This window comes from Dromiciops gliroides, chromosome 2 (genome assembly GCF_019393635.1).
Source record: "Dromiciops gliroides isolate mDroGli1 chromosome 2, mDroGli1.pri, whole genome shotgun sequence".
Lineage (NCBI taxonomy): Eukaryota > Metazoa > Chordata > Mammalia > Microbiotheria > Microbiotheriidae > Dromiciops > Dromiciops gliroides.
The window spans coordinates 82,637,952-82,664,676 of record NC_057862.1 but is presented as its reverse complement, the minus strand read 5'-3'; the positions used below and the strand labels follow the sequence as shown (position 1 = coordinate 82,664,676).

At 36.1% G+C, this 26,725-nt stretch overlaps 1 protein-coding gene across 1 annotated transcript in view; it reads left to right on the top strand.

The window, feature by feature from the left end:
• The window catches only part of PCGF5 (polycomb group ring finger 5), a 144,866-nt gene extending 119,073 nt beyond the window's left edge, over positions 1–25,793 (top strand). The window contains 4 exon segments of the mRNA XM_043982959.1: positions 937–1,003; positions 1,006–1,025; positions 12,286–12,345; positions 19,678–25,793. Of these exon segments, the coding sequence (XP_043838894.1) occupies positions 937–1,003; positions 1,006–1,025; positions 12,286–12,345; positions 19,678–19,725 (195 nt within the window). The 3' untranslated portion in view covers positions 19,726–25,793.
• Positions 25,794–26,725: the final 932 nt, after the last annotated feature.

Here is a 26,725-nt window from a genome sequence, read left to right as displayed (position 1 = left end):
GTCACACAGCTAGCAAGTGTCTGAGGCCAGATTTGAACTCAGGTCCACCTGAATCCAGGGCTGGTGCTTTATACACTGTGCCCCCAAGTTGCCCCCATGATGTCATCTTTATAATGGATATCTATGTATCCATTATAAAGGGCTTCTTAAAGGATCAGAGTTTCTGTAATCCTTGTGTATAGTGTGTGTACACCACATCACTTTGTTATTACAAATCTCAAACTATGTAGACTTAGGCCTTTCAAATAGGAAGATTTCACCAGCTGTAATTGTAATATAATTTGAACTTTAGTCACAGGTTTAGAAAATATGCTTGATGTTTTAGGGGAAGAATGGCTGTATCATTTGAGAAACTGGTTGTGGGACAATGTAACCAGATTTAGGCTGCCCAGGGTGACAGTGCTATTGTATCTTCAGGTACTTCATTCATAATTCTTCTCTTCCCTTGTTTAAAGAAGTGCCATTGTTTTTTACTTATCCCTACTGTTTCCAGTTTCCTTTCAGCTTCTGAAAAACACTGAATGTATTCAGAACACACTCTGGTTTTATGCTGTGGCTTGAACTTTACATTAAAGTTTATATTCCTCTTCAAGGATGAAGAGGTTGATAAATTATATTTTTGGATGTATAATTTAGAATTTGAACCTTTTATTAAAAAACAGGATCCCAGAAAGACTATTATTTTAATTTAAAAAGCTATTAAACATGTAGAATCTAAATTTTTAAAATAAGTAGAGATAATTTTCAATATAGAAATTAGTTTCTAAAAATAGGCCAGGTAAGTTGATTCTTTGGAATCTGTACACTTTCCCATAAAAACATTTATTCATGGGGATTACAAAATCCTCCTGGGTTTGTCAGGGAACTTCACAAAATGTTGAACCATATTGTACCTAAATTTTAATACATGTTAATGGATGGTACTTTTTTTTTAAGCTGGATGTACTATGCAAGGGTGAAATTATGGGGAAGGACCACACTATGGAATTCATCTATAGGACAAGATGCGACTAAGAGGCGAAAATGTAAATAGCTTTACGTTTGTTACTTCTACATTTCTTGATGTATGGCACAATTCATACTACTGAGAGTTACCACTTTATTCAGGTCTTGATATGGGTTAGGAAAATATAAAATGAGTATGGGTTCACCAGTATTTCTTGTATTTCTATATATTGAGAAGAAAGGCTGCTTTGGAGAAAGATATCTAGTTTTTATTAGGATTTTTGCCAAACTATTCAAGGGCAAATTGTATCAATTGCATACATGGTCAGGGGTATCAGAAAATTGATACCAGGTGAGTTGAGAGTAAGAGCAACCTAACCTGTTATTATTTTATGGAATCAAAGGGCACAGCCTTGGCTCTGTCACATACATTCAGACTTCAATAACAACCTCAAAACAAAGAAAAAAATTGTTTTCCTCTCATTTAGACACTTATTAAACACCTTCACGGTTTAAGGAAGGGCCCTCGTATCCAGTGCTAGATGTAAAGAGATGAGAAATATCAATCCCAACCTCAACGAGCTTTAATAAGTATGTAAAGTAGAGAGTGATATGTCAAAGGCAGGATTGAATGTTCTCGGAAGATTAAAAGGAAGGAGGGAATATTTTTCAAACATAAGACTTTTAAAATAACATACCATGGCAAAATGATAGGGAAGAACTGAACTTCTGCCTCTGCTTAAAGAGGTGAATGCAGATGGTTGGGTAATTAACTAGTATGATACAGTGGCAGAGAGCTGACAGCAGCCTCTTTCTCACATCTATTATTCCATCTTTAGAGGTAGCAATCTATTTTTGGCTAAGGTTGTAGGCAAGAGGAACACCGAGAAAAACAGAACTTTTCTAATTATTCAGCATCTTGTATTAAATTGTGTAAATACTAGACAAGTCAACCTACTTTCTAATAGTAAGTGGAAAGAGTTAGGTCAGAGTGTGAATAAACTTAGAGCTTCGGTTGCCAGAACTTTTTGAATTATTTTCCTGTTATAGTTGTCTTTTAGGTGTGAGAAAATCATGTATAGAAAGGGAGGAGAAAAAGGTTTAAAAATAACTTTCCCAAACTTTAAGATGATTGATTTTGAGAGTTGCAGATGGCTTATTCCAGGACTGAAAAATAATGTGCATATATCAGTTAAGCAACCTTTAAAAACCTAGCAAAAATTTAGGAGAAATTATTGACAAATGAGTTTCAGTAGAAAATTTTTATCTAGTAATAGGTTTGAAACTGCATTTGCAAAAGATTATTCTACACACTGTATATTTAGAAATGATTAGAATTTAGGATCCAAGTAGCTTGCCGCCTGTAAACACTTATGTAGTTAGAAAGAAGTACAAAACTACCCACATCATAAGAAAATTAATTATGCTGTCCTTTCTTTTGGAGATGAGCCCTTTCTCTAAAAGTGGACCAAGGCCATCTTTGATCACACTTTAGAGGACCAGAAGATATTTTTCACATTTAAATACTTTTCATATTTTGTAGAAGATCACAGTACCTAACTTATTATGCTTATTTGTGTTTTGAAATAATACATTTACAATGGTACTTTTGAGTGCTATTTGAATAAAGATAGTTTTAATATGGGTTCAATTATTTTTAAATGATTGCAGATTATAGTATATATAACACATAGTAAACAGGTATAGCCAGTGTGATTACAGCAAGGAATAATCTGATTAGTACAAATATTTAGGATTTTATTTAAATGACTATTTTTCAAGAATTAGGAAATAATTGAGAAGCAGCCTAGATTCCTGTGCTTTTAGAGTAGGAAGACTATGGTCATGTAATGCTCCTGACACATGCTGACTATGTAACCCTGGGCAAAAAAACTAACCTCTCAGATCCCCAGGAAGCATAGTTGAGCAGGTTCTGGTCTGCATTGGTTAGGAGAAATTCAGTATCAGGAGCTTCCCATACTGATGAGATCAAGTGGAGTCAAAAAATAAAAGTAATGTTAAAATTGTGCTCAATTCCCATTCACCTTCAGTATCTCACAGTAATGCTTCAGGATCGTTGTGTAAACTTCCATTATTTTGTTAGTGACATGTGAAAGCTCTATGATAAATAAAAACCTTCCATTAATAAGATACCAGATAAGACAAAATTTACAATTTCCAAAAATGACACTTTGAATTACACAAATTTATATAACAGATTTTCAAACTAAGCTCATGAGTTTTTAATGGCTTTCTGATAAATCTCAGCTATTTGGGCATGCCAGTTTCCTTTAAAGTACTTTTCATAAGTTATTAAGGCTGAAAAGTCCAATTTAGAGTCATAAAGCAGTAGATAAAGATCTGCGCATTCAAACCCTGCTTCAGGTATTAACTTTCTATGTGAATCTGGGGAAGTCACTTAACCTCTCTATTTGCCTTAGTTTCCTCAACTTGTTAAACAGGGATAGAAATAGCACATATCTACTCCTAGGGGACCAAATGAGTTAATAATTTTAAGCACTTTGTACAGTGCCTGGCACATAGTAAACACTATATAAATGTTAGTTGTTGTTGTTTTTATTACATTAAAATATACTAACCAGGACCTATTGCATGCAATATAACTTCAAATTCATAAGCCACACCCAGAAATCAGTCTCAGTACTTCATAGTTAATGAATATACATATTTGACGCAACACTGTAAAATACTATACAGCTTTTGTGCACAATTCAGTGCTCAGTGTTCACCATCTTTACAGCCAGCTACCTAATTCATGCACATTTCTACCTAATTCCTACAGTGAGATGCAGTGGGGGTTTTTGATGTACTTTAAAATTTCTAGCATAACCTTTTTTCCCCCTCAATTTGCTACAAATTATAAACTATCGCAGTTAAAAATGAGCACAAAAGATGTACTTCCGGGCTAGTGTATAGTATGAGAGGCATAACTAAGTAAGTGACATACAAACTACTTTATTGATATATTGATTTGAATACAAGGACAAATTAACTTCCTTAGAAGCAGACCTTAAAAGATCATCTAGTTCAAACCCCTTATTTTTCAAAGAAGCAAATTGACAATCAGAAAGATGAGTGGTTTACATTACTAGTTAATGGCAGAACTGAAATTAGATGAAACCCAGGTTTTCTGATGTCCATCCAAAATTTCTTCTACTTTTCATGAACCAGTTGTTTTATGTATTAGGTTACTAGTACTAGTGCAAATCATAAAAACTTCTCTATAAGAATTAGTAGACATCTTTCTGATTTAAACCCATGCTTCCAAAATTCGATTCCTTAAGATTTGTCCCATTATTACAGTGGCAAAAACTGTTTTGTATAAATCTGTGGTGTTGATGCGTTGTATAAGTGCAATGTCTTTGAATCTCGGTCGCTATGGTAACTCTTAACTCTTCTTGACATGCATTTTTCAGCCTTTTATAAGGCTTAAGTTTCTTAACCTTATACTAGCATTGGTTTTTACATTTAATTTCTACTTTCTTAAAAAAAAAATAAAATTAGCTTACAGAATGCAAAGGTCAATAGTATGACATACTTTATCATAAATCATAGATTCCCAGAACTGGAAGGAACAGGCTAACCTCTCACTCATTGTAAGAAACCTATAAAAGATTATCACGGTTGATTTATTCTACCAGATAATCAGCAGAATTTTTCACTGGGGATTTAGGGCTTGAGATTCTTTTTCTTGCCCTAAGTTTATAATATGCAGAACTGATAAAAACAACATATAGGTCAGTTTCATCTTTGTAGTAAATTGTTCATGAAATGGGAAACACCACTCACTAATTTTTTTCATTAATGTTATCTGGGAAACCTGGAAGTAATATATTTGATTGCAAGATTTTTATCTCCAAGATGTTGTCACAGAAGCACTTTGTTGGGTAACCAAAAAACTGCTAAGTTAAGTTCTGGTTATAAAGATGTTGATCCAGAACCTCTAAAGAAACACTGGAAATTGGAGTCTTAAATTGTTCTATTCCAGAGTTTTGTCCTCCCTATTTGGTGATTTCATTAGTAAGACAAAGCTATGCCCCTCTCTTCTCTGTGTGTGTTCTGTCATCTCTAAAGACCCACTGCAACTCCAACCTTTCTCATGCAGCCTTCCCTTAACATATTCTTGCTGATTGATTTCATACCAAAATTTAAGCTTCTCTAGGTTTACAGCATGTACATAAGAAAGTAGAAGGCTTCAAAAATTCTACCAATAATTAGGTGCAAAATCATAACATTAGGTAAGTCACCCTCCCTTAACTTCTTATCCCTCTCCCAGTGCACATCTTAGCTCAGATTATGTATCTTAGCCTACAGTGTTCAGTTTGGGCACTACATTTCAGGATGACATTGTCAAACTGTAACATGTCCAGAGAATGGTGGCTAGAATGGTGAGGAGATTCAGAACTGTATCATGTTAAGATTGGTTGAAGACATTGATATATTCAGTCTGGAGAAGAGAAAACTTGTAAGGCAGGACATAGTCTTCAAATATTTAAAGCACTGCTGTGTGTTGAGAGATTTAAGTCTCTTTGCATGTCTCCAAAGAGGAGACTTAGGTCAGATGGAGGGAAATTACAGGGCAACAGACCTTAACTCAACACAAGATTTAGTTGTGCAAAATTAAATGAATTGTCACATAAGGCAGTGAGTGCCACCATTTTGGACAAGTGTATGCAGTGACTGGACGGACCGCTTGTCAAAAATGTTGATGGAAACGATTCACTGAATGATAGATGGACTTTTTATGTAAAGTGCCTATTGTCTCTAGGTAACTTCAGGTTTACAGGTAAACAGTATTTTCATAAGAAACCCTTTCCAGTTGTCCCCATGGTGATCTTCATCTGCCATGTTGGATTCCTTATTAACCTTTAGCTTAGTTTTATTTTTTTGTCTAGGCCTGTCATTGTTCCAGGGAACTCCCAGAAGGGAAAAATCCCTCTACTGATGTAGACCAGTAATTGCTCTGCAGCTCAGGGTATTAATTACTGAATATGGTCAGGAGTCTAACTGACTTCTGTAACATTCCATAGTCAGAACCTGGAGCCCAGGTCTTCCTGACTGACACTAGGGGTCTGTCCCCCTGCATAAGTCTGCCTTTCTGCTGTATCCCCTCAGGAACAAATGTTTTATTATACCTTTAGCAAAATTCCTGACTCTTGTAGTCCTTCGTAGCTGTACTTAACACATGTTCAATCTTCTAAAAATGAGTTTTTATTTTGGTTGAAAACAACTGTGTACAAACAAGCTGTAGACAACAGAGGTAAGGAACTGAAATTAAGTGGGGTTGAGAAAGGCTTCCTGTGGAAGGTGGGTTTTCAGTTGGGATGTGAAAGAAGCCAGGAAGCAGAGATGAAGGAGGAGAGCAGTCCAGTAGTGGGGGTGGGGCAGCCATTGAAAATACTCAGAGCTGAGAGATGAGGGTCTTGGAGGAAAAACAAAGAGGCCAGTGGCACTGGACATGGGATCTAGATTACGAAGGGCTTTGAAGTCCAAACAGGATTTTGTATTTGATCGTAGAGGTGATAGGGAGCCACTGGAATTTATTGGGGTTGAGGTAACATGGTTGAAATTGCACATTAGAAAAATCAGGTGGAAAATGGACTGGATCAGGGAGAGACTTAAGGCAGGCATTCCCACCAGTAAGCTGTTGTAATAGTCCAACACATTTTAGAAAGATTTAAAAAAAAATCAGAACAGGAATAAAATGAAAATCTCAACCTTTAGTTAGCTAGAGATTGGACTGATCAGGAAATTTCTACCCCAAATTCAAGTTAGCCAAGATTTGGCTGCACACAAAGTTAATGTGCTGCTCTTATTTATTAATGGAGGGATTATAAAATCATAGATTTGGAGATGGAAGATACCTTGCAAGTCTTCTCTCCCAACTCAACATATTTTACAAATGAAAAATACTTGAGGCCAAACTGTGTTAAAGGACTTGCCCCGGATCACACAGGTAGTAAGAGCCAGAGCCTGGTTATGAACAGAGCTCTTTCATTGCCCAGTCCACCACCCTTTCTTTATACCACAGGAGGAGAGGTCACCACGTAATAGGAAACAATGTAAAACAAAATTCTTCTGCATTCAAATTAAGATTGCCATTGTATGGAATAGTCTGGAAATTGATTTTAAACAAAATTACAGCATCTCAGAACTGGAAGAGATCTCACAGGCCAATGGGACTCTAAACCTAGTCCCCAACAAGTCTTTTTTTCCATGCTGAAAATAAATAACAGCTGACATTTATACAGTATTTAGAAGTTTGCAGAGTAACCTTACATTTGTTAATCAGTTATTCTTCACAACAAACCTTGGGAAGTGGTTACTACAGGTATTGTTATACCCACTTTACAGATATGGAAACTGAGTCTCAGAGGAAGGGAAGTGACTTGCCCAAGGTCACACACAGCAAACTAGTGGAAGAGCCAGGACTCACACCCTGGTCTCCTGGCTCCCAGATCAGTGTTGCTTCTACTCTTACCATGTTTCTGCTTTCTCTGACAAATCACCTAACTCATGAGAAGTTTACAGTAACTCCCTCTGTGACCTTGGTACCACATCTCTCTGGGTCTTAGTTTCCTTATCTGTAAAATGAAGAGATTGGACTCGGATCTTAAGGCTGTCATAGCTCTGTGTTGTATGATTCTAGTTGGAAGCCTGGAGCAAGTCTGGAGCATGCAAAGTACAGGCAAAGGAAGATCCAGCATGTTATAAATGGTGGCCTGAATGGGGGAAAAGAAGACATTTCCAGAATCTTAAAGCTGCAACTAAAGGTTTTCTTTAGTTATCAAAAAATAGCTAATCCCCATGAAATGCCTCTTAGAAAAAGAAAAGAGAACTTTCCCTCAGCTGTGTTAAGAAAACTGGTAAAACATAGAGGCCGCTCAAAGGTCTCAGGTATGGAAGATGCCCTACCTTTAAGAGATGACGTGCTCTTCACATCTTAAAGGGACAGGGAGCAGACTTGAAGAATGATCTTTCCAGAATGAGGCCATTAATCAAAGCAGAATGTGCAGGAATTTGCCTTCCTGAAGCATTGATAGTTTGCATCAACACATGCTTTCCCATGCACACTTGGCTAGGTTTTGGTGTATGGTGTTTGGACATGGGATGCAATTGAGATAGCTAGCTAGGAGAAAGATCCGGGGTCTGACGTTAGTTTATTTTACCAAAATGCCCTACTCTACCGTGCTTCCTTAGGGAATGGGAGAGGCAGACATGGGCAAAGTAGGAAGAAAACTTCAGTCCTTTTGCTGTAGAGCTAGACTTATATGGAATGAGGCAGTGTTGGGAAAAGAGGCTAGAAGGTAAAGAGAAATAATTAAGAAGAACATGCCAAAAAAGGAAGGATAGCAATTGCAAGAAGTGAAAGGAAAGTAGTAGAGAAAGGTGAAGACTGACAGATTTCATTTGAACTTACAGAAAATTGGCCTTTTCAGCCTTACAGAGGAAACAAGGTAGAATTGCACAAAATTACAAATAAAATCTGCTAGGTGTTTCAAATGTCTTTCCTACAGGCTTGCTCCATTAGGGGCTCTGTTCAGTGACAAAACTGCAGAACCATGGCCCCTTTCCCAAATGAGTCTTAAGTCGTTAGATACTTGAGGACAGTTAAATCCCAGGCATCTCATCTCCTTGTTACTGACTTTAAATTCCCTACTCCTATATGTTGGTACCTTCCCTCATCATGCTTTTCACACTAAGTACCTTAGAAGTCATCCCATCCTGCCTCCTTATTTTATAGGTGAGGAATCTAAGACTTTTAACCAGTGTAATGAATTACCCAGAGATATACAATTGATTAGCCGTTGTCGGAGCCAGAATTTATACTCAGAAACTCCCAGTCTAAATACAAGACTCCTTACACTGCCCCAACCTGCCTTATATCCTCTTTTACTCTCACCTTTACCTCTCATTGAATGAGCCCCCCCCTCTGTTGACTGAATTTGAATTCAATTCAACAAACATTTATTAAGTTGAATGGTATCATGTGCTAAGCATCAGGAATGCAGAAACAATGCAAAAAGTTCCCTATCATCAAGAAATTTATATTCAGCCAAGCCAGCATCCCTTTTCATCTCCATGCCTCTTTCATCTTGACTAGATGCTGAATAAAATTTCCTCCCCGTCCATCTTACTCTATCTTATACATTTAAAAGAAATTAATTTATGCTGTTACATAGCGATCATAGTTATCTGCCCAAAAGTACCTGTTCACCACCTCCATCTTCTTTCTGGTTTCTTTGAACCATTCTCCAAAAAGCAATAGCACAATAATTTGGTTCTATTTCCCTGGGTCCTCTTTAACACCTACTGGCTCAGTTATCCTTATGCCAGTTCACCAAACATTTATAATTGGAGTTGAATTCTGAGTTGTTCATAGGATCATAGACTTAGTGATGGAGATCTTCAGTGTTGCCAATGCTCCTGTTTTATACGTGAGGAAACGAGGGCCCAAAATAACTCCAAGGTCACACATGTGGTAAGTGGATTTGGACCGAGATGCTCTGACTCCAAGACAAGTACTTTCTCAGTTGTACTGTGCTAGCCTGCTGAGTGCCCAGATTCTCACCCCCAAGAAAAGACTGTGTTGCTGTGTTATGTTGCAGGGTTGTTTTAAACAAAGGTTTGAGAACCTCTTTAATTGGATCATTCATTAGGGATGAGTAACTGGCTCAAGCCCTCTTTATTCCCATTAACATTAAGCTTTGTTCTCTTATAGTTAAAATTTCTAAAAATAACTTGCCTAAGTCATTAATGCAAAGTTTGTACCCTTAAAGTTACAGTCATCTTGCTCTTATCAGTGTGAAAGGAATGAGCTCAAATTTTGGAGGTTTTTGTTTCAACCTACTTAGGCATCATTAAAATATAAGTTAAACTGCTTCTTTGTGTTCACCAAGTGGTTTTTTGGGGGGGGGTTGTTCAAATTTAGTATTCGATAGAACTGCTGGAATATTGTTAAAAATGCCTGAAAATCATTGAAATGCTTGTGGGTGCCATTAAATAAAAGCTTTTAAAAATTTTCGTGAAGCTTAAAGTGATCAGAAGCAAGTTTCAGAAGTGTTGCTAACAACCCACAGCCAACCAGAGGAGATTATGGAAAGGGAAAAAAATAAACTTTGTATTTATATAAAATTGGGAGGTCAAGGAATGAATACAGATGCATTAGATGCCAGTTAAAACACAAGGTAACCCTAACGATACCCTTTCATAAGACCTCCAAAGAAGACGTGTCAAAACTTAAAATATGATTGGGAAAATTTACAAAAATAAATAAAAATACAATGGAATAGATGATATTAATTTGAGGTTTTCTAGGTCAGTATACAGCCATCAGGGATCTGTTTCTACTAGAGTTTGACACTACTGCTCCAAAGTGACTTTTTAACCTCCTCTGAAACCATCACAGTCTTTCTTCTCCATAGTCTCTCCTTCGAATTTTTTCTCATTTACCAAAGCTATGCTTCTTCCTCAAATCCATTTGTTATTTCCCAGTGTATAAGGGCTTACTGCTGCTGTGGATAAATTACTCTTAACCCTCCATAGTAGTACTAGTACTTTCCACTAATAGCTGATAAGAGAATAAAAACGGATACCCAATTGAAAATAATATTACCCTAAACTAAATGCCTAAAATGACTAGCAGCTACCTGTTCACATAATAGAAGTGTCTTAATTCACTACATCATACACACTTAAGTGATGATTTTAGACACTTAGGCTCCATTTGATGCCTGACCCCTTTTTAGTTGCTTGTATTATCAGAAAGCAATGATATTTTCAAGAAAAGTAAAGAAGTCCTCTTGATCCGACTACACTCTAAATAAAGGGAAGGGGAAAGGACTAACTCTTGTACAAAGAACATAAATGATACGTTTGAATGATCACTTAGGGAAATAATTTTTTCTTTTGCCCTTCTGTCCTCCTGTCCAACCTACCCCACATAAAAGCTTGTTAATATTACCTGCTATATTTATCCAGGGTGAAAACATGTTTAAAAAGACATATCTCTTACAGAAATAAAATGATAATTAAGGGAGGAAAATCTCCCCAGGAAGCAAGGAAAGTGGCCGTGTAACTAGCAGTGCCACTTGTGGAAGGCTTTTCTTAAGTTGTATGCATGATTCATGCCCATATAATCAGTGACTGTTTCATTAACGTCCTTCGAATAGCCAATTCTCTAAAGAAAAAAGAAATTTAAGTTAAGGTGTCAAAATTATATTTGTATTTTATTCTTTCCCCAACTTCACAACCCTTTTTAAAAAAAATCACATATTCACATAATTCATTTAAAATGCCTCATTCCTAAAGACTGTTATATTGAATATTTTCTTACTTATTAGAAATGTATACTGTGCCCATTAGATAAGTTATTATTTTTTTATTTGTTTTGATAATCCCATTGAAGTAATTTCCATTTATGGTTAAGAAAACATTTAGGACACATTGTATAGACAAAATAATGATGGGGTTAATTTTTTTTATTTTTGAGTGGATAAACCACTATTGGATGGTTAACAGGGAAATAACTCATGATTTTCAAACCTAGTGTTTGGACACCAGAAGCCAATCTAAGAATATGTAGAGCTTCATTCCCCATCTTGAATATTGACCGACATGAAGCTCTTGGTATAACTAAGCAAGGACTGTACCTTCCTCAGATCTTTGAGCTACTAAGGCTATCTGTTGTATGATTAAAGCCATTTAAAAATTTGTAAAGTAGATTAAAAGGAGAATTTGGTAGAGTTGAACCTACCAAGGAGGAATTGACAAAAGTAGGAATGTAGGAGGTCAGGCTTTCCTAGCACGATTTTCTTTGAGAGGAGGTCAGTCGGACGAGTTAGTTTTGACAGAGCAGAACTTTGATTTCACTGGAGTTGGGAACTCCCAAGTAAAGAAACTCCCTGTACCAGGGCAGATGTGGAACTGTTTGTGGAGAGTTACCCTAGACCCTTGAGAGATTAAGTGACTTCCCCAGGGTCACACAGAGCCAGTGTAAGTGTCAGCCTTAGGGCACGAGTTTAGTTCCTCTGACTCCATGGCTATGTCTAACCACATTCTGCCTCTTCCTGCTCATTTTAAGTAGCATTTACTAAATGAATAAGACAAAATTTAGGCTTCCTGGGCCAAACTGAACAATCACTTTGAATTATGAAAATGATGTTATTTTTCAAGAGACATACCATATTTTAGAAAGTACCTATTTAAACTGAGTTATATCTGTCTAATGTTGGAAGTTAAAACTTTTTTAAATGATTAGTTGTAAATATGTGTCCAGTTGTGGATGCCTCTTATCTGATCAGTTCATCTCCTCCGCAGTTTCGGTGTCTGAACTGCTCAGCTTCGCAAGTCTGCTCACAGGATGGCCCTTTTTATCAGGTAAGAGGCACTCACGACTGTACATGTTATTGCTGTTAAGGATATGTGAATATCTCTATGATAAGGACCCCTTCTCTGAGATTTATATAGCTTTGTAATCCTGATACTGTTTGGGTTATAAAATCAATGTCTAGGTTACAACTGTTCCAGATCATTGTACTTATTTCTATAGAATCACAACAAAGTTTAGGTTTTTTAATTGAAGTTGCAAACACATTTTAAGGCTATGATAAAATAAATGTATTTTACTAGTAACTAGCTCCAGCTTTCATGAACTATTTCTGTATGCTCTATCTTTGCAAGCATTCTCTGAGTTTTAGACATTTTTCTGACTTGTGCATTATGCACAAATGACTAAAAAGATAAAATATCATATTGTGGGCAGACATGTCCACATAGATGTTCATAGTTGGAAGGGGCCTCTAAGGCCGTTCAATCCCTCACCTGCACCTGAGTGAGAGTCTCTACATCCTTCCTCAAACATTGTTATCCCGTGTGCATGCAAAGCCCTCTAGTGAGACAATAACCAATACCTACTGAAACAGTCCGTTCTTTTAGATAGCTTCGTTAATGAGCCTTTTGATTTAGCCTTTTTTCAGCTTCCATGCACTGATTCTAATTATGTCCTCCACAACTAAGAGAAACAAATCTCAAGCCTGTCTGCACATCCTAAAATACAGTTATAGTTCCCTTAAAATCTTCTCTCTTCAAAGCTAAGTAAACATCCCAGCTTCCTTTAGCCAGTTGTATTATTGGCGTGGTAATGAGGCCCCTAACTGTCCTGGCTACTCTCCTCTGGACATTCCAGTTTGTCAGTACCCTTCCTAGTACACAAAATACTCCAGATGTATTCTGGACACAACCGGGTACTTACTTCAGGGCACATTATCATCTCCGGGGGCCTGGGCACTGTGCCTCTCTTACTGGACCTTGGGTTGCATTAGCTTTTACAGCTACATTGTCACATCAGTTCCTTAAAATACCCTGATCTTTTTCATGAACTTCGTTGTCTCTCCAGGCCTCTTCCCATCTTGTAATTGGGAATTTGATTTTTTTTTTTAATTTTGTTTGTTCGTTTGTCTCTTTCTTTTTGGGGAAATTGATTTTTTTGAACAAGCATAAAACTTTAGATTTTTCCCTTATGGAATTTCATTGTATTTAAATTTTATCCTTTGTTCTAGCCTACTGGTTCTTCTGGATCCCAAATGGGCTAACAAGCTTGATGTCTTTACCTCCCAGCTTTTCATTTTCTGCATTTTGTCTGCATTTATGCCCCCCCAACCAATTGACTTTGGGGGCCCAATCTTTCCTAGAGTTCCAAATCTAACTGTATTTATCACCTAAAATCCTATCTGTCTTATCCACAAACATACCATTAGAGGTCCTGTTTTGCTAAGATCTTAGTAAACTAAGTCTGTAGCTTCCCCTTGATCTGTCAGTCTAGGTAGCCTTCAAAAAGAAGAAAAAAAGAAGTAGACTTAGTCTGGCGTGGCCTGTCCTTGATGGCCATCCAAGCTCTTAGAAGATCACACCTCCTTCCCTTCCTAGATATTCCCTAAAATGTACTTCAACAAAATTGGTCAGAAATCAAGGCCATGATCACTGGGCCCCAATCATAATTGAAGTGTTCTACATTTTGGCTTATAGCTTCCAAGAACTTCTCTGATGTAAAAAGCTACCTTATTACATTCTCTTCTTTCCTCCATGATCTTTCAGAGGTCACTAAAATTGACTTGTCAGTCCCACCTTGAAAATGGAGTTCATGTAGGTCAGGGGACTTCCTCTCCTTACGCCTCTTTGGTTTCAACTCTAAATTAACCTTTTGTGTTCTGTCCTTTGCAGTTCCAGGGATTATTTTTCTTGGAAAAGAAAACAAAATAGCAGTTCTTCCTTCTCTCTGTCATCTCTTATTATTCAGTCTACCTCTAGCAGATAAAATTTTACCCTAACGAAGCAGATTTAAAGATATTGGAAAAGAATTGTAGGTTTTCCTTTATCCCAAAAGCAAATAGTTCCAAATCTTGAAACTGTGTTTCTGTAAAATATTATTCCCATCCTCATCTCCCAGTCATCAAATCATTGGGATTGTTATTCTGTAGGATGCAGTATCTAACTAAGCCACTTCATGTTTTCTGGTTTTGGAGTCTCTCACTCTACAGTGGTTCCTCTCTTGTGCTCCTATTAATACCTACTTCAGACCAACCATTCTTGTTACTAAGTGGGGCTCTTGAGCCCAAATGTTTAGTTAACTGCCTACTAAAAGTCTTTCCTTTTTGCTAAACATGAGTAGTTTGAACATGGAACTATAAAACCTTAACTGACAGGAAGTATCTTAAAAATCAAGTCCAACTTCCCAGCCCATGGTAGTGCAAGGGCCCTGACAAGTGATCAGCTTCGTGTGTGTGTGTGTGTGTGTGTGTGTGTGTGTGTGTGTGTGACATTTGGAGTTAAGTGACTTGCCCAGGGTCACACAGCCAGTAAGTGTTAAGTGTCTGAGGCCAGATTTGAACTCAGATACTCCTGACTCCAGGGCCAGTGCTCTATCCACTGGGCCACCAAGCTGCCCCAGATCAGCTTCCTTTTATTGGATACCTACTATGTCAAGGAACTTACCTCTTCATAAGGCAAGAAATGATAAAGTTCTTTTTCATATGGATCCAAAATCTACACCCTGGAGACAGTCAGTCTCTCTAGCCAAGCAGAATCCCTCTTCAAAGTTTAATCTCTTCAGAGGATGATGGTAGCTATTGGACCATCCTTAATTTCTCTTCTCTGGCTAAACGTTCACAGTTCTTTCAGTACTTCCTTATGTGACGTGGTTTTCAATCCCCTCATTCAGACTGTTCTCAGGTCATGCTGTAGTTTGTCAATGTCTGTCTTAAAAGTTGGACATGGCGTACTTAGGACAGCCTTCTTTCCCTTATGTTGTTCCCTCGTGGCTATAAGTTGGAGTCTTAGAATGTAATTCAGACAAGAATCTGAGAAGAATAGAGCTCACTCTTATTCTAAGATACTATCCCACTGGTAGTTCAGTTATCCTAGATTAACAGGCCCCTCAAGTAGAAACCCCATTTTTGTAGGGACAGAAGACAACATCTGTCTTTATTGGACCAGTGTCAGCAGCCCTGGCTAGGGGCTTGCATATATATGGAATTAAAAAAACTAATCAGTTCTTCAGAGGACCTTGAAATCATATACCTCATAGCTACTAATCTGGGTGGGGGTGGGGATAGAGAATCAGGCCTTATTCAGATAGGCTAGTATAAATGCAATGTAGCAAGGAACGGACCTTACTTGCTGGGTCTTATATACATCCATTAATAAGGACAGGCCCAGACCCACCACAACAGCAATCATTGTAGGAATGGGGTTGGTTGGTTGGTTGGTTGGTTGGTTTCTCTACACTAGGAAGTCAGCAGAACATCTATGTAAGCTCCAAATTCTCAATCAGCTAGGGAAGTCCCATGGCCAACTTTCTGCCTACTCCTACCAAAAGCGTTCCATTATGGTCTGACTGCACAGTAAAGACACTGTGCTTCATGTCATTGTAGCCTCAGATTCATGAACATTGTTAGCAGCTGAGTCACACTTTTGTATTGACTTCTGTCAATACCGACTTTGTTCTCAACCTTAGCACCTGTATCCTCTTCACATGGGAGCCACAGTTAAGCTGCATCTCTTTCCCTCCTGTACTTGAGCAATTAGCTTTTAAGCTAAGTGCTGGCAGTACTCTGCATTTCTCCCTGTCTTGTTCCTTTGATCCCCTCCTTCCAGCCCCTTGAAATCTGTTGTCAGATGGCTTGCTGAAATCCAGATGCATTCTGTGCACAGCATTTCCCTGATCTCCCAAACGCTATCAAGAAAGGAGATGGGGTGACTTGTTAATGAAACTATGCTGCAAGCACAAACTGGTCATTTTAGAGTGTTCCCAGGGACAGGCATCACGTTCCTCCTTCTGCAGTTTCTCCTTCCTGAAGCAGTTGCCCACCTTATTCCTTCTGGTACCTATCCCATTGTTTTACAGTTTCTCAAAGTTTATTGAGAGTGGGTTCTTCAATGATATTTGTAATATTCATCTGGATCGGGTGACTTCAACACATTTAAAGAAGGTATTTGATCTTTTATTGTTTCCCTGTTCATCTCAGTTGCCTCTTAAACATGTTTATTTTACCTTTGTGAAGGTCACTCCATGTGAATCCTTCTAGATAACCAAATAGAAGCAAAATAGGAGTCTTGAGTGTTGGGGTTGATGCTACCTGCTAATATTATACTACATTCCAAAAGGATTTATTCTTCTCAGTGAAAATACACATGAAGAAATTTTATTATTTTACTTAACTTATTGGGGGTGAAGCAGATGGAATGGAACCTTTGGCTCATTCAGAACTTTGCCATTCCTTGCATTCTGCATGCATTATTCTTGCTGCTTTTTTATTTGGCCTTGACTCTTTGTGCCTCCTTAAATCTTTTGTTTACATCTTTTAAGATTGGAGTCCTTCAGCAACCCCCCTGTGAAGCACCACAGTCTAGATGACTCCTGCTTTTCTTTCTCATTAGGATAGCATTGTATTCATCTTATCAGTCTTGTTTGGGGGTTTTGGTTTGGTTTGGTTTGGGGCTCCCATCTCTCTTGAGACATGTTTACTTTTAGAGCCTCTGGTCATCTGCTTTGTACTCTTCTTCCACCATTTTTTTCCCATGGCCTTCCCATCAGGTATATACCTTCCTAGCATATTTCATTTCCTTTTCATCCCGACACCTCTTTTTAAACAAATGCACCATCCATCATTCGATTTCCTTCAGTGAGTCCGATCCTGCCAGGTCTTAGTGATATCACAGAGATTTCTTGTGTTAAAATGTCGAGTTTGTTTTGTACCTGATTCTCTGCCCAGTTACTTTCTCCTGTTAATTATTAGATGCTTCCTCTAATGTTGTTTTTTCAATGTCATACCTGTTGCCCTTGATTGTATACTTTTAAAATAGTTTGATATAATAATTTGTCTCTGTTGATGTCTTTTTTCATCTTAAAGCACTCCTTATTGTTTATATGTGATGAATAAAGTAACATAATAAAGATAACCATTTAGACAGGGGTTAAGTTCTGGAAGGCTATTATTTTTACCAACTGAGAAAAAAAGTAAACTTAATTTTTACATTTAATAAAGATAGGGAAACTGTCTAAAAAATTTGACTTTTCCCTTTCTAACCATATGATCCGAAGAAGGAATGGATGAATAATAGCAATTGGCTGCTTATACATGCCATTTCATTTATACCTGTAAATAACCACTTCTCTAACTAGCTGATATCCCTCATGGTCAGTTTGAGGCCAATGGGAAGTACTTTGTACACTTGTCAGCCTTAATGATGATAGCTCACTGTGGGTCTTTATTTATTCTCCTCAATCCTTATTCCTATCCACGACCTTAAGGAAAAGTTAAAGGTGGACCCAGGTTGATAACTATTCAAAGAAACCCTGCAAAATTTTGTAAAGAATATCTACTAGGTTTTCCTTATTTTCACCAACAATATTTATAACTTGTGGCAAACAAACCACTTAGAAAACTGAAATTAAAATTTTCTCAGAATGAGAGGTTAGAAGGAAGCTTTCAGTTCATATGTAGTAATTCAGGTCCCCTAATGAGGAAAATGGGGGCCCTTAGAAGTTATTTGACTTTTCCTAGCTCAAACAGGAATAAACAACTAAGTTAAACCCAGTCTTTTGATATCATATTCAGACCTCATAAGCCCTGGTAACTAAAAGTAAGATAGAAAATGTAAAGTAAAAAATTTTATCTAGAAAAATAGATAAATTTCTCTAAAACTTTGACCATACTTAACTAAAGGGTAGGATAATTTAAATCAAAATTCCTAATCTTTCACCAGAAATATTGTGTTGATTAGATTATCTTTTTCATTAGCTTGTAGCAAAGGACTATTAAACTATTGGTCTCAAGAATTGTTAGACCTCACTTATTTTAATCATATCTCCATAATGTCTACCTGTGTACCAAATTTCGCTACCAAATGGCTGACTCCATTTCAGTTGCTGCAGTTTTGTTTCAGAATGACTTCCTGAAGCACAGATCAAATTCTTGCTCTATTTTGATGTTCTTTCCATATAGCTTTACTGAGTTGGAGCAAAATCAGTGAACCCCTTTGTTATTGTAGAACAAACAGATATTAAGGTCAAATTGAAAGAAAGATTTTTTTTCCTCTCATTCAAAACAGTAGGAAAAACTCGAGGCTCACCAATTATGTGAGCTGTTGCTTGCTTTTAGGCATGGCAAAGGAGAGCGGCCATCTTTTCTTCCCTTGCTCCCTGAGAACTTCTGTAATTGTCAAAACTGTCCTGATTCTTCAGAGGCAGTAAAAGAACAGACGTAGAAATGATCACTTTGAAGGGCAAGCTGATGAGAGAAAGAACTCCTTTAAAGTTAGGGCATATGGGAGGCCCCCAGTGCTATAGATGAGGGATCTGGTTTTGAGGTAAAACAGACATAAAAAATGTTTGTCTTTTTATCTAATTTGCCCAGATTGTACTACAGAATCCTAAAGTGGTTTGGGAGTGATGTGGTAGTTTACACTACTTGGCTGGCCTCCTTTAGGAGATTACTTGACTTTTTTTAATTGTACAATTTTATATGACTACTTTTTGTTTAATCAGACTGGATAATCAACCAGATGTTAATTTACTGTTTTAAAAAAAACCTAACAAAATACTGGGGGTTGGAGGGGAAGGAAACTAAATAGAGGGGCTAAAGAGACAAATTAAAAATCAGAACTTTAACTAAAATAATCTTTGATTCTGGAAGCCTTTGAGAGCCCCTGCTCTTATTCCTAATCACAGAGGGGTGGGGGGGGGTGGAGAAGTGGGTAATTGAAATTTAAGTCTTGTAACTGAATTGTCCTAGGTAGACATTTGGCTAGTAGTGGAGGTTTTGTTTGTTTTACTTTTTTGTGTGTGTGTGTGTGGCTAGTAGTGTCTTAAATTTTTTTAACAAGTGTTTAGGAGAGGGAATCCAAACTTGCCTAAATTAAGACAATTGTTGAAAATTCTCCTAACCCCTTTCCATTTTAGAAAAGTAATGAATAAATGGAAGGCAAACATCTGAAAAATATGAAACTAAGTATAGGAAAAAAATTTTTTTATGAGGAATGTTCCTGACTAACTCTCATAATCACTACTATTAGCAGATCCAGTAAGTTATAACTTACAATATAAAATTTTCAAGATTTTTGAAAATATGTATTTAATAAATTATATCATTTGCACATCATATAAATAAATCTAAACTATAAATTGTTCATTATCTGATTTTTATTTTATAGTCTTACCCCATGGTATTGCAGTATCGACCAAGAATTGATTTTGGTTAAACCAAAGGGCATAAATCCCACCAAGAGGAATCCTGCACTATTTGTTTACCCATCGACAGATTGCACAATGAATGGATGTGTTGGACTAGGGGGACACAACTAGAATTTCAGCATGCAAATAAGAACATTGTCTTTCTTTAAATTTTCAACTGCATCTTTGTCGTTTCTCTTGAGAACAAACCAAGTGCCATTCTGCTACTGAAATCTGCATAAGATACCTGTGCTGTCCAACCATTGCATTGCAAGTCATAGCTGAAACCAGTCCAGTGTATCACCAAGATTCAATCTGCTATTTTGCTCACCTATCCAAGACTTTACTGATATCAATGTCAATTAATTACATTAGGAAATGGCAGTGCTCAGTCTTTGTGGTGTTGCAGTTTTCACATATTTACTATTTTATTGATCTTGTTTAAAATAATAGTACTGTACAAGAACTTAATGATTATATCTTGGAATTATTTTGTATAGAAAATATACTTAGAAAAGTAGTTACCACACCACTGTCCTGTTGTTAAAAATTCCCATGTGTGCAAGTAGAGTTTCCTCATGTACAAGAGTCCTTTTTTAGTGAATGTTAATTATTCTTCAGATAACATAAAAACACAGCATAATTATAGTCCTTTTGGTTGTCTAAATAGAATCTACCAGTAGCTCTGGAAGGCCTTTTTTGGCTTCCTGGGGCAATTTTATGTAACATAAAAACTGAAGTGAGATTCATAAATATTCAGGACATTGGCAGCTGATCACATTTACAAAGTCAGTGTGTAAATGAAGTTATTACTCCCTCCATAATGCCTTATGGATGAGAAGGAGCTGTGATGTGAAGCTACATTGTATTTCCCATTTTATATATGTCACCCTATTTGATTTTATTCAAGTTAGAGTACATTTTGAAAAAGTTGGCCTTAGGTGTGTGTCATTGTGGCATGCAGAGTTATGATGACTTTACCATTAAATGTTAGAATTTGTAGTCGTTATGACATTAGACATTTTGTGGTTTTCAGGAGTCTCAAAGAAAATTGTATATTAACATTTTTTTGTCAACTGTCACATTTCCAAACAGTATTTTAAAAAACAAAGGTAATACGAAACGGCAGATGAGCAGACTAACCAAAATCAATGGTTATGGGGATTTTATTTTAGATCCTTTTAAATAATCAAAGAAAATGGGACATTTGCCTTACACAGAAAAAAAAACTTTGGAAAAAATAAGTTTTATTGAGGTTGGAGCTAAAATAGCATACTTAATTTTATAGCTTTTGTAGATACATGTTCTTTGCTACCTTCCATTCATTTCAGACCAGTTTGCAAGTTGAGAGTTCTAATCTTACTGTAATTCTACAAAAATAAAACTTGTATCATTTCATCTACAACTTTTAGGTAACTTTAAAATTACTTTGATATTCAAAAAAGAGGAAAATTATGTAAGAAGCTAAGTTATATCAATAATTTGAAAACAAATTAACTTGTTTTCTTCATCAGTTGGGTGGGGAGGAAACTTCAAGGGTAGGAATAAACTCTCTGCTTTAGAAATTTGACATGAGCAGTTTATGTGTTAAACACAATCTAATGCACTGTATGTATACTAAAATTTCCAGTAAAATGTAGCTTGTAAATTTTCTGAATCAGCTCCTTAGTACTAGTAATAATATAGCTAAAATCTTAATATATTTTACGGTATATGAAAGGCTATAACTTCATAAGTCCTTTTTAACATATCTTTGATAAAACTTTTTGATTTAAAAGGATTACTCATTCTGACTTTGTTAGAAAATTAATAGCAATATTTTTAGGCTTTCATTTGTCCTGGTGGTTCTTTGGGAGGGTTTGCAAGCAAATTTTAAAAATCAGACAGGGAAAAGGGGGCATTTATTTGTCTTTGAATATTTGGAAATAGATTTTTACCCTTGCCCAACAAAGCCCTCTTGAATTCAGTAAATAACTAAAGAAATTCTTTTGCTCTGCTACTGAGTTCTACTGTCTGACTCCCCTCTTATATTAGAAAATCCTTCATAAATTTATCATAGCCAGTAATCAAAACATTTCAGAGTTGAAAATAATTTTTTTTATTATTTCAACCATTAGGGAATTTTCTTTTTAACCACAGATAGGAAACTTAGTTATTTCTGCCAAGAAGAAGCATAGCCTTAAACACATTTTTCTACGTACCTGATTTCTTAGCTACTTAAACTTACACGATTCTAAACATTACTTAATCATATTTAGTTGGCTATTTTTCTACCAAACAATTACACAATTTTAGAGGAAGTTTTATTCTAAAATTTCTTTATTTCATATCAGTGTGATGCATGTTTTTTAAGTGTAATTACAATGTATGTGTCAGAGTCTGCACCAAAAAAAAAAGTGGGGGAAATATGAATATCGTTTGAAGACAAGCAGATAATTTGGATTAGTTACATATTTTAAGAAGGACGTAAGTTATACAGAAATGTCTCATGATGGACTTGAACTTCACAGCTTCCATCAGTCTCTAAAATAGGCACATGATGTAGTCTCCACCTGTTTGGATATATTTTTTTAAATGACTGTAGTTTAAAACTATTTGCACATCTAATAAGACCGTAAATCCCCATATACTTATTCCCCTAAATCAGGTTTTTGCACATCTAAGAAGTGAGACATAGAAAATTCTAATATGTTTTTTAAGGCTTATTACACAATTTTAGGGTACACGTAAAATAAGAAATCTCGTAGGAATAATCTCTACGAAAAAATCAGTGACCACTTAATAGGATCAGAGAACAAATTGAAACATAACAAATTCTTTAATAGCTATTCAGTTAACTAAGCAATAAACTAAAGGGATTTTACTCCCAGAAAGTTTTTTTTTTTTTTAAACCTGTTGTTAGTTGCCTTGGGGAAAAACCCTAAATGTATATGGTCAAGTACAGGAGGCTTGAAGACTAAAAAAGTGTTTGCAGAGTACAGACATCTCATTAATTGAAGCAAATAGGGATAATTTACAGATTGAACCTTTGTTAGATTAACTAGAGGTTGTTAGGAAATATAAGAAGTAAAATATAAAGTATATTGAGGTATTCTTGTGGAGCCTGGGAAAAATTTGAATAGTGTCTTTTTAACTGTCAAGGAAAATGTATTATTTCCCTTGTTGATGTAGAAAACTCTTCCTTCCTAATGTGCCACATTTTATATCTACAAATGAGTATGCCTAAACACGGCATTCACATCCATACTAAATTTCAATGGATTCTGGGGTGGGGGGGGCATAGATGTTTATCTTCTGTGACGTTGCAACTAACTCATTAGCTTTATTGACAATGTTATTTAAGAGAAAGTGCCTCATTGCTAAAACTACATTTCTGTCCTTTAGATTTACTGTATAAATTTTGAGTAAGAATATGTTTTGGTTTGTGTTTCCTAAGAATTGTTTAATTATTTAAATAGTAATTTTTAAAAATGATATGTTTAGAAAATGTTCTTTTTGAAAGATTTATGTTAAACAAATAGGCATCACCAAAGACACATTTACTGTTAGATAATGATGTTGAGAGAAAAGCAATTTTAACACTTTAAAGACTGGAAGCATTAAATTTGGAATTTAATAAATTTTCTATTCTTTTAGGCAATAACCTTGATTGATTGCGATAAAATTCACCAAAGAAAGGCATCAGACTGAATATGCCTGGTGAGATAAGTCACGTATAGATTTTCTTTTAATAACCTAATACCACCTTAACAGATTAAAAGAAATCCCCAAAGATGGGAATGAGATGAGCACAATTTTGATTTCTTTGATGTGATAAGTGGTAGACTGGATTAGGATAAAGAGAAAGACATAGTAGAATGGAAGCTTGAAGTCTCTTCTGTTGTACTCTTGAGCTAGTTCTTTTATGGCAAAGATCAGGTCAAAGTTTAAAATTTTGAAACAAGAAGCATTTTTTCCCTTTGGTGGCAATCTGTTCTAGATTTCTATTAGTACCTGGTCAGATGTCATAGAAAATATTTTGAGCGCAGGCTCTGTAAAAGTACTTGGTGTGCTTTAACCTTTAAACAGACACACACGCAAAAAGGTATTCTCGTCGACATTCAGAAAAGCTTACATATATTTTTGCCACCAAAAAGAATCATATCTTTTAATAAGGGGGCTTGTATTTCATTCTTAAAAAGCAAAAAAAAAAAACTTTGAAGAATTACTTTCATTATTATCCAATTAAGGGCTTTTCCATTTTCCAAACCACATTTTTGTCCTCAGGATCTCTATTGTTTGACCTGCTTCTAGGAGAGATTACCATCGTATGCAGACCTTTTGAAATTCCTGAGCATCAGAACCACTTTGGATGAGGCTTCCATGATGGATATACCTCATGCCAAGTTCTGCCCTTTCATGAAAAAATGTGACAGTTTGAGTGTAATGATAATCCAGTTAAAGTAAATTGTGTATCAGCCAAATGTTGGTTGGCTGGTTCTCTGAATTTAGAAAGCAAATGGTTGGTTTAACGGTTACTCTTTTGATTGAGAATCAGAAAGCTTGGAAATGCTAGGATCATAATTCAAATTCATTAAGTCCTATGATTCAAGGATGAGGTCACCAAGCCAAGAGAGAGGAGCACAGTGTCTGCCATTGCTGGATTTTGAACAAAGAAACATTTTAAAATGTGTTGTCAGACTCACAACCCTTCCAAAGCACAAAATACCCAACTCCTTCTGGATTTACTTGACCTATCTTAGTAATATTTTGATGGGGAAGGGCCAATTTGAAGGTTCACAGAAATGCATTTAAATCTATCATACAGGGTTTTATGGCTTTTTCCCCTTAAAGCAATGTCATTGCTTTCAATAATTTCAGATTATTGATAGTAAAAACAAAAAAGGATGACTTTTTAACATGGCAACATAAAGTTTTTACAAATACTTTTGCTTCCTTGTATTTTAAAATAAAGTACTACAGGAAATTGAGCACATCTTCAGAAAATTTTAAGAAAAGGAAAAAGTAATTGAATACCTTTGTAATGATCATTTTAAGTATATCCATTTATGCATTTTTCACATTAAAACCTGGCTTCTAAGTTATGATTTCTTTCCTGCCTCAATTGTCATGAAACTTAATATCAACTACTCAAGTAAAAGCATATATTTGTATATATAAAAGTATATATATATGTGTGTATATATATACAGATATATATTAGACCTAGTTTTCTTCCTTTCTTCTATAGATCTCTATGGGATTTAGATCTAATCAAGTACAGATACTGACTAGTGTATGTTTCTAGGTAGTGTTTGGAAAAACACTTAAAGGGTTTCATCCCTTAGTCTATTCATATTCTGTGCATCATTTTGCTGAAGTGGGAGTTCTATAGGTTAAAATATATACTGAGATCAGTCCAAAGCAGTTTTCTTTTGTTATTTGGGATTTTATTTCTTTCATTTTTAGGTTGGGGATGGGAGGGGGATGGGCCTAAGTGACCTTAAGTAAAGCTGTGATCCAAGTAAGGAGAAGAAAGGACCTAGGGTGTCCCAGCGTTCTAATGCTTCCTTGCATATGGTCAGCCACCGGAGTGATTGTCAGTTCTTAATACAATAGCCCTCACAACTGAAAAAGATCATAGGTTATATTGTAAAGTTATGTTGCTAATTTTCTTTTAAAATATAAGATATTTTAAGCTTTTTGTCAAAAGTGATAACATCTTAATACAAATAAACCTTTTTGTGGTTGTAAAATTTAGCTTATAAATCATTCAAATTGAAGTGAAAGAAATACCAGGTCATTGTTAATGACTTAGTCTATTAAGAATATATGTATTTTTGTAAAGAAAAAGTACTTGTAGATATTTAATCAGTCCAAGAAATACCTTTGTTTGTTTTGCAAAAATAAAATGCTGCTTAGAGAATAGAGTCCCTTAAATATTTTTTATTTTTTTGTGCTCAAATGTATTTTCTGTTGATTTATGGAATGTTCTGTATAAAGCTGTGTATAGTTGTTACATTTGGAGCTAAAAAGCATTTTTTATCTGAACTTAGCCAAGTATATTTGACCATGTCACAAATAGTATCTTTGTTATTAAAATTTTGATTGCCTAATAGGATCCTGTGTTTGTCCTTTTTTAATATTCATGACCATTGAACCTCATTCACTATACCATTTTTGGAGTCATTACCCATAGACCAAGTTATATTGAAGTCCATTAAAAATTATAGATCTGCCTTTATTAAGACTTCTTTCATGAAAGAAAGTGCTATTTTGCCATCATTCCACAAAGTGAGCCTTGGGGTAGGGTGTAAGATTGTAGTAAAATCTATCCGTTCCTTCGAACATTAAACTTTGATACCCCAATGTGCCTGTGATCCTCTGGTGGCATCAATGTGAGTGCCCCTCCAGTATTGTAGGATATCACGTCTTTTCCACGCTTCACTCACTGCATTTCTTAGCCTCTGTTTCACCCCATGTACTAGGGGCCTCTTCTGTCTAGATCATGACATTGTATCAGGGACCAACAGAATACACAGTAGGTTGTTCTGGTAAGTTTTCTAAGACAACTTGAGAATATTTTTATAGGCAACTGGGTCATTTGGTGGAAAGAGCACTAGGCTGGGATCCAGAAAGACCAGAGTTCAAATACAGCCATAATCACTTCATTAGCTATAAGCAAGTTACTTAACCTCTCACAGCATTAGTGTGAGGATCAAATGGGACAATACTTGTAAAGTGTTTTGCAAACCTTGTTCATCATTTTGAAGAGAATCAACAATATCACTTGTGATGTCTTGATTCATGAGTAAATTGGGTTTACATAAGGCAGAGTTACACGAAGTTGTCGGCCTCACTCGCGTCCTGTGGCAAGACAAAAGTTAGGATGACTGGTAATGGCCCAGGATACAGTGATGGTCTTGGTGTCTTTGATGTCCAACCAAGCTCTTAAGTGCTTCACTGCCCCTGCTTCAGCTGCCTTCTGGGGAAGTCTTCACATACTTGGAATAGACATCTCCCTGACTCACCAACACGTCTGAGGCCTGT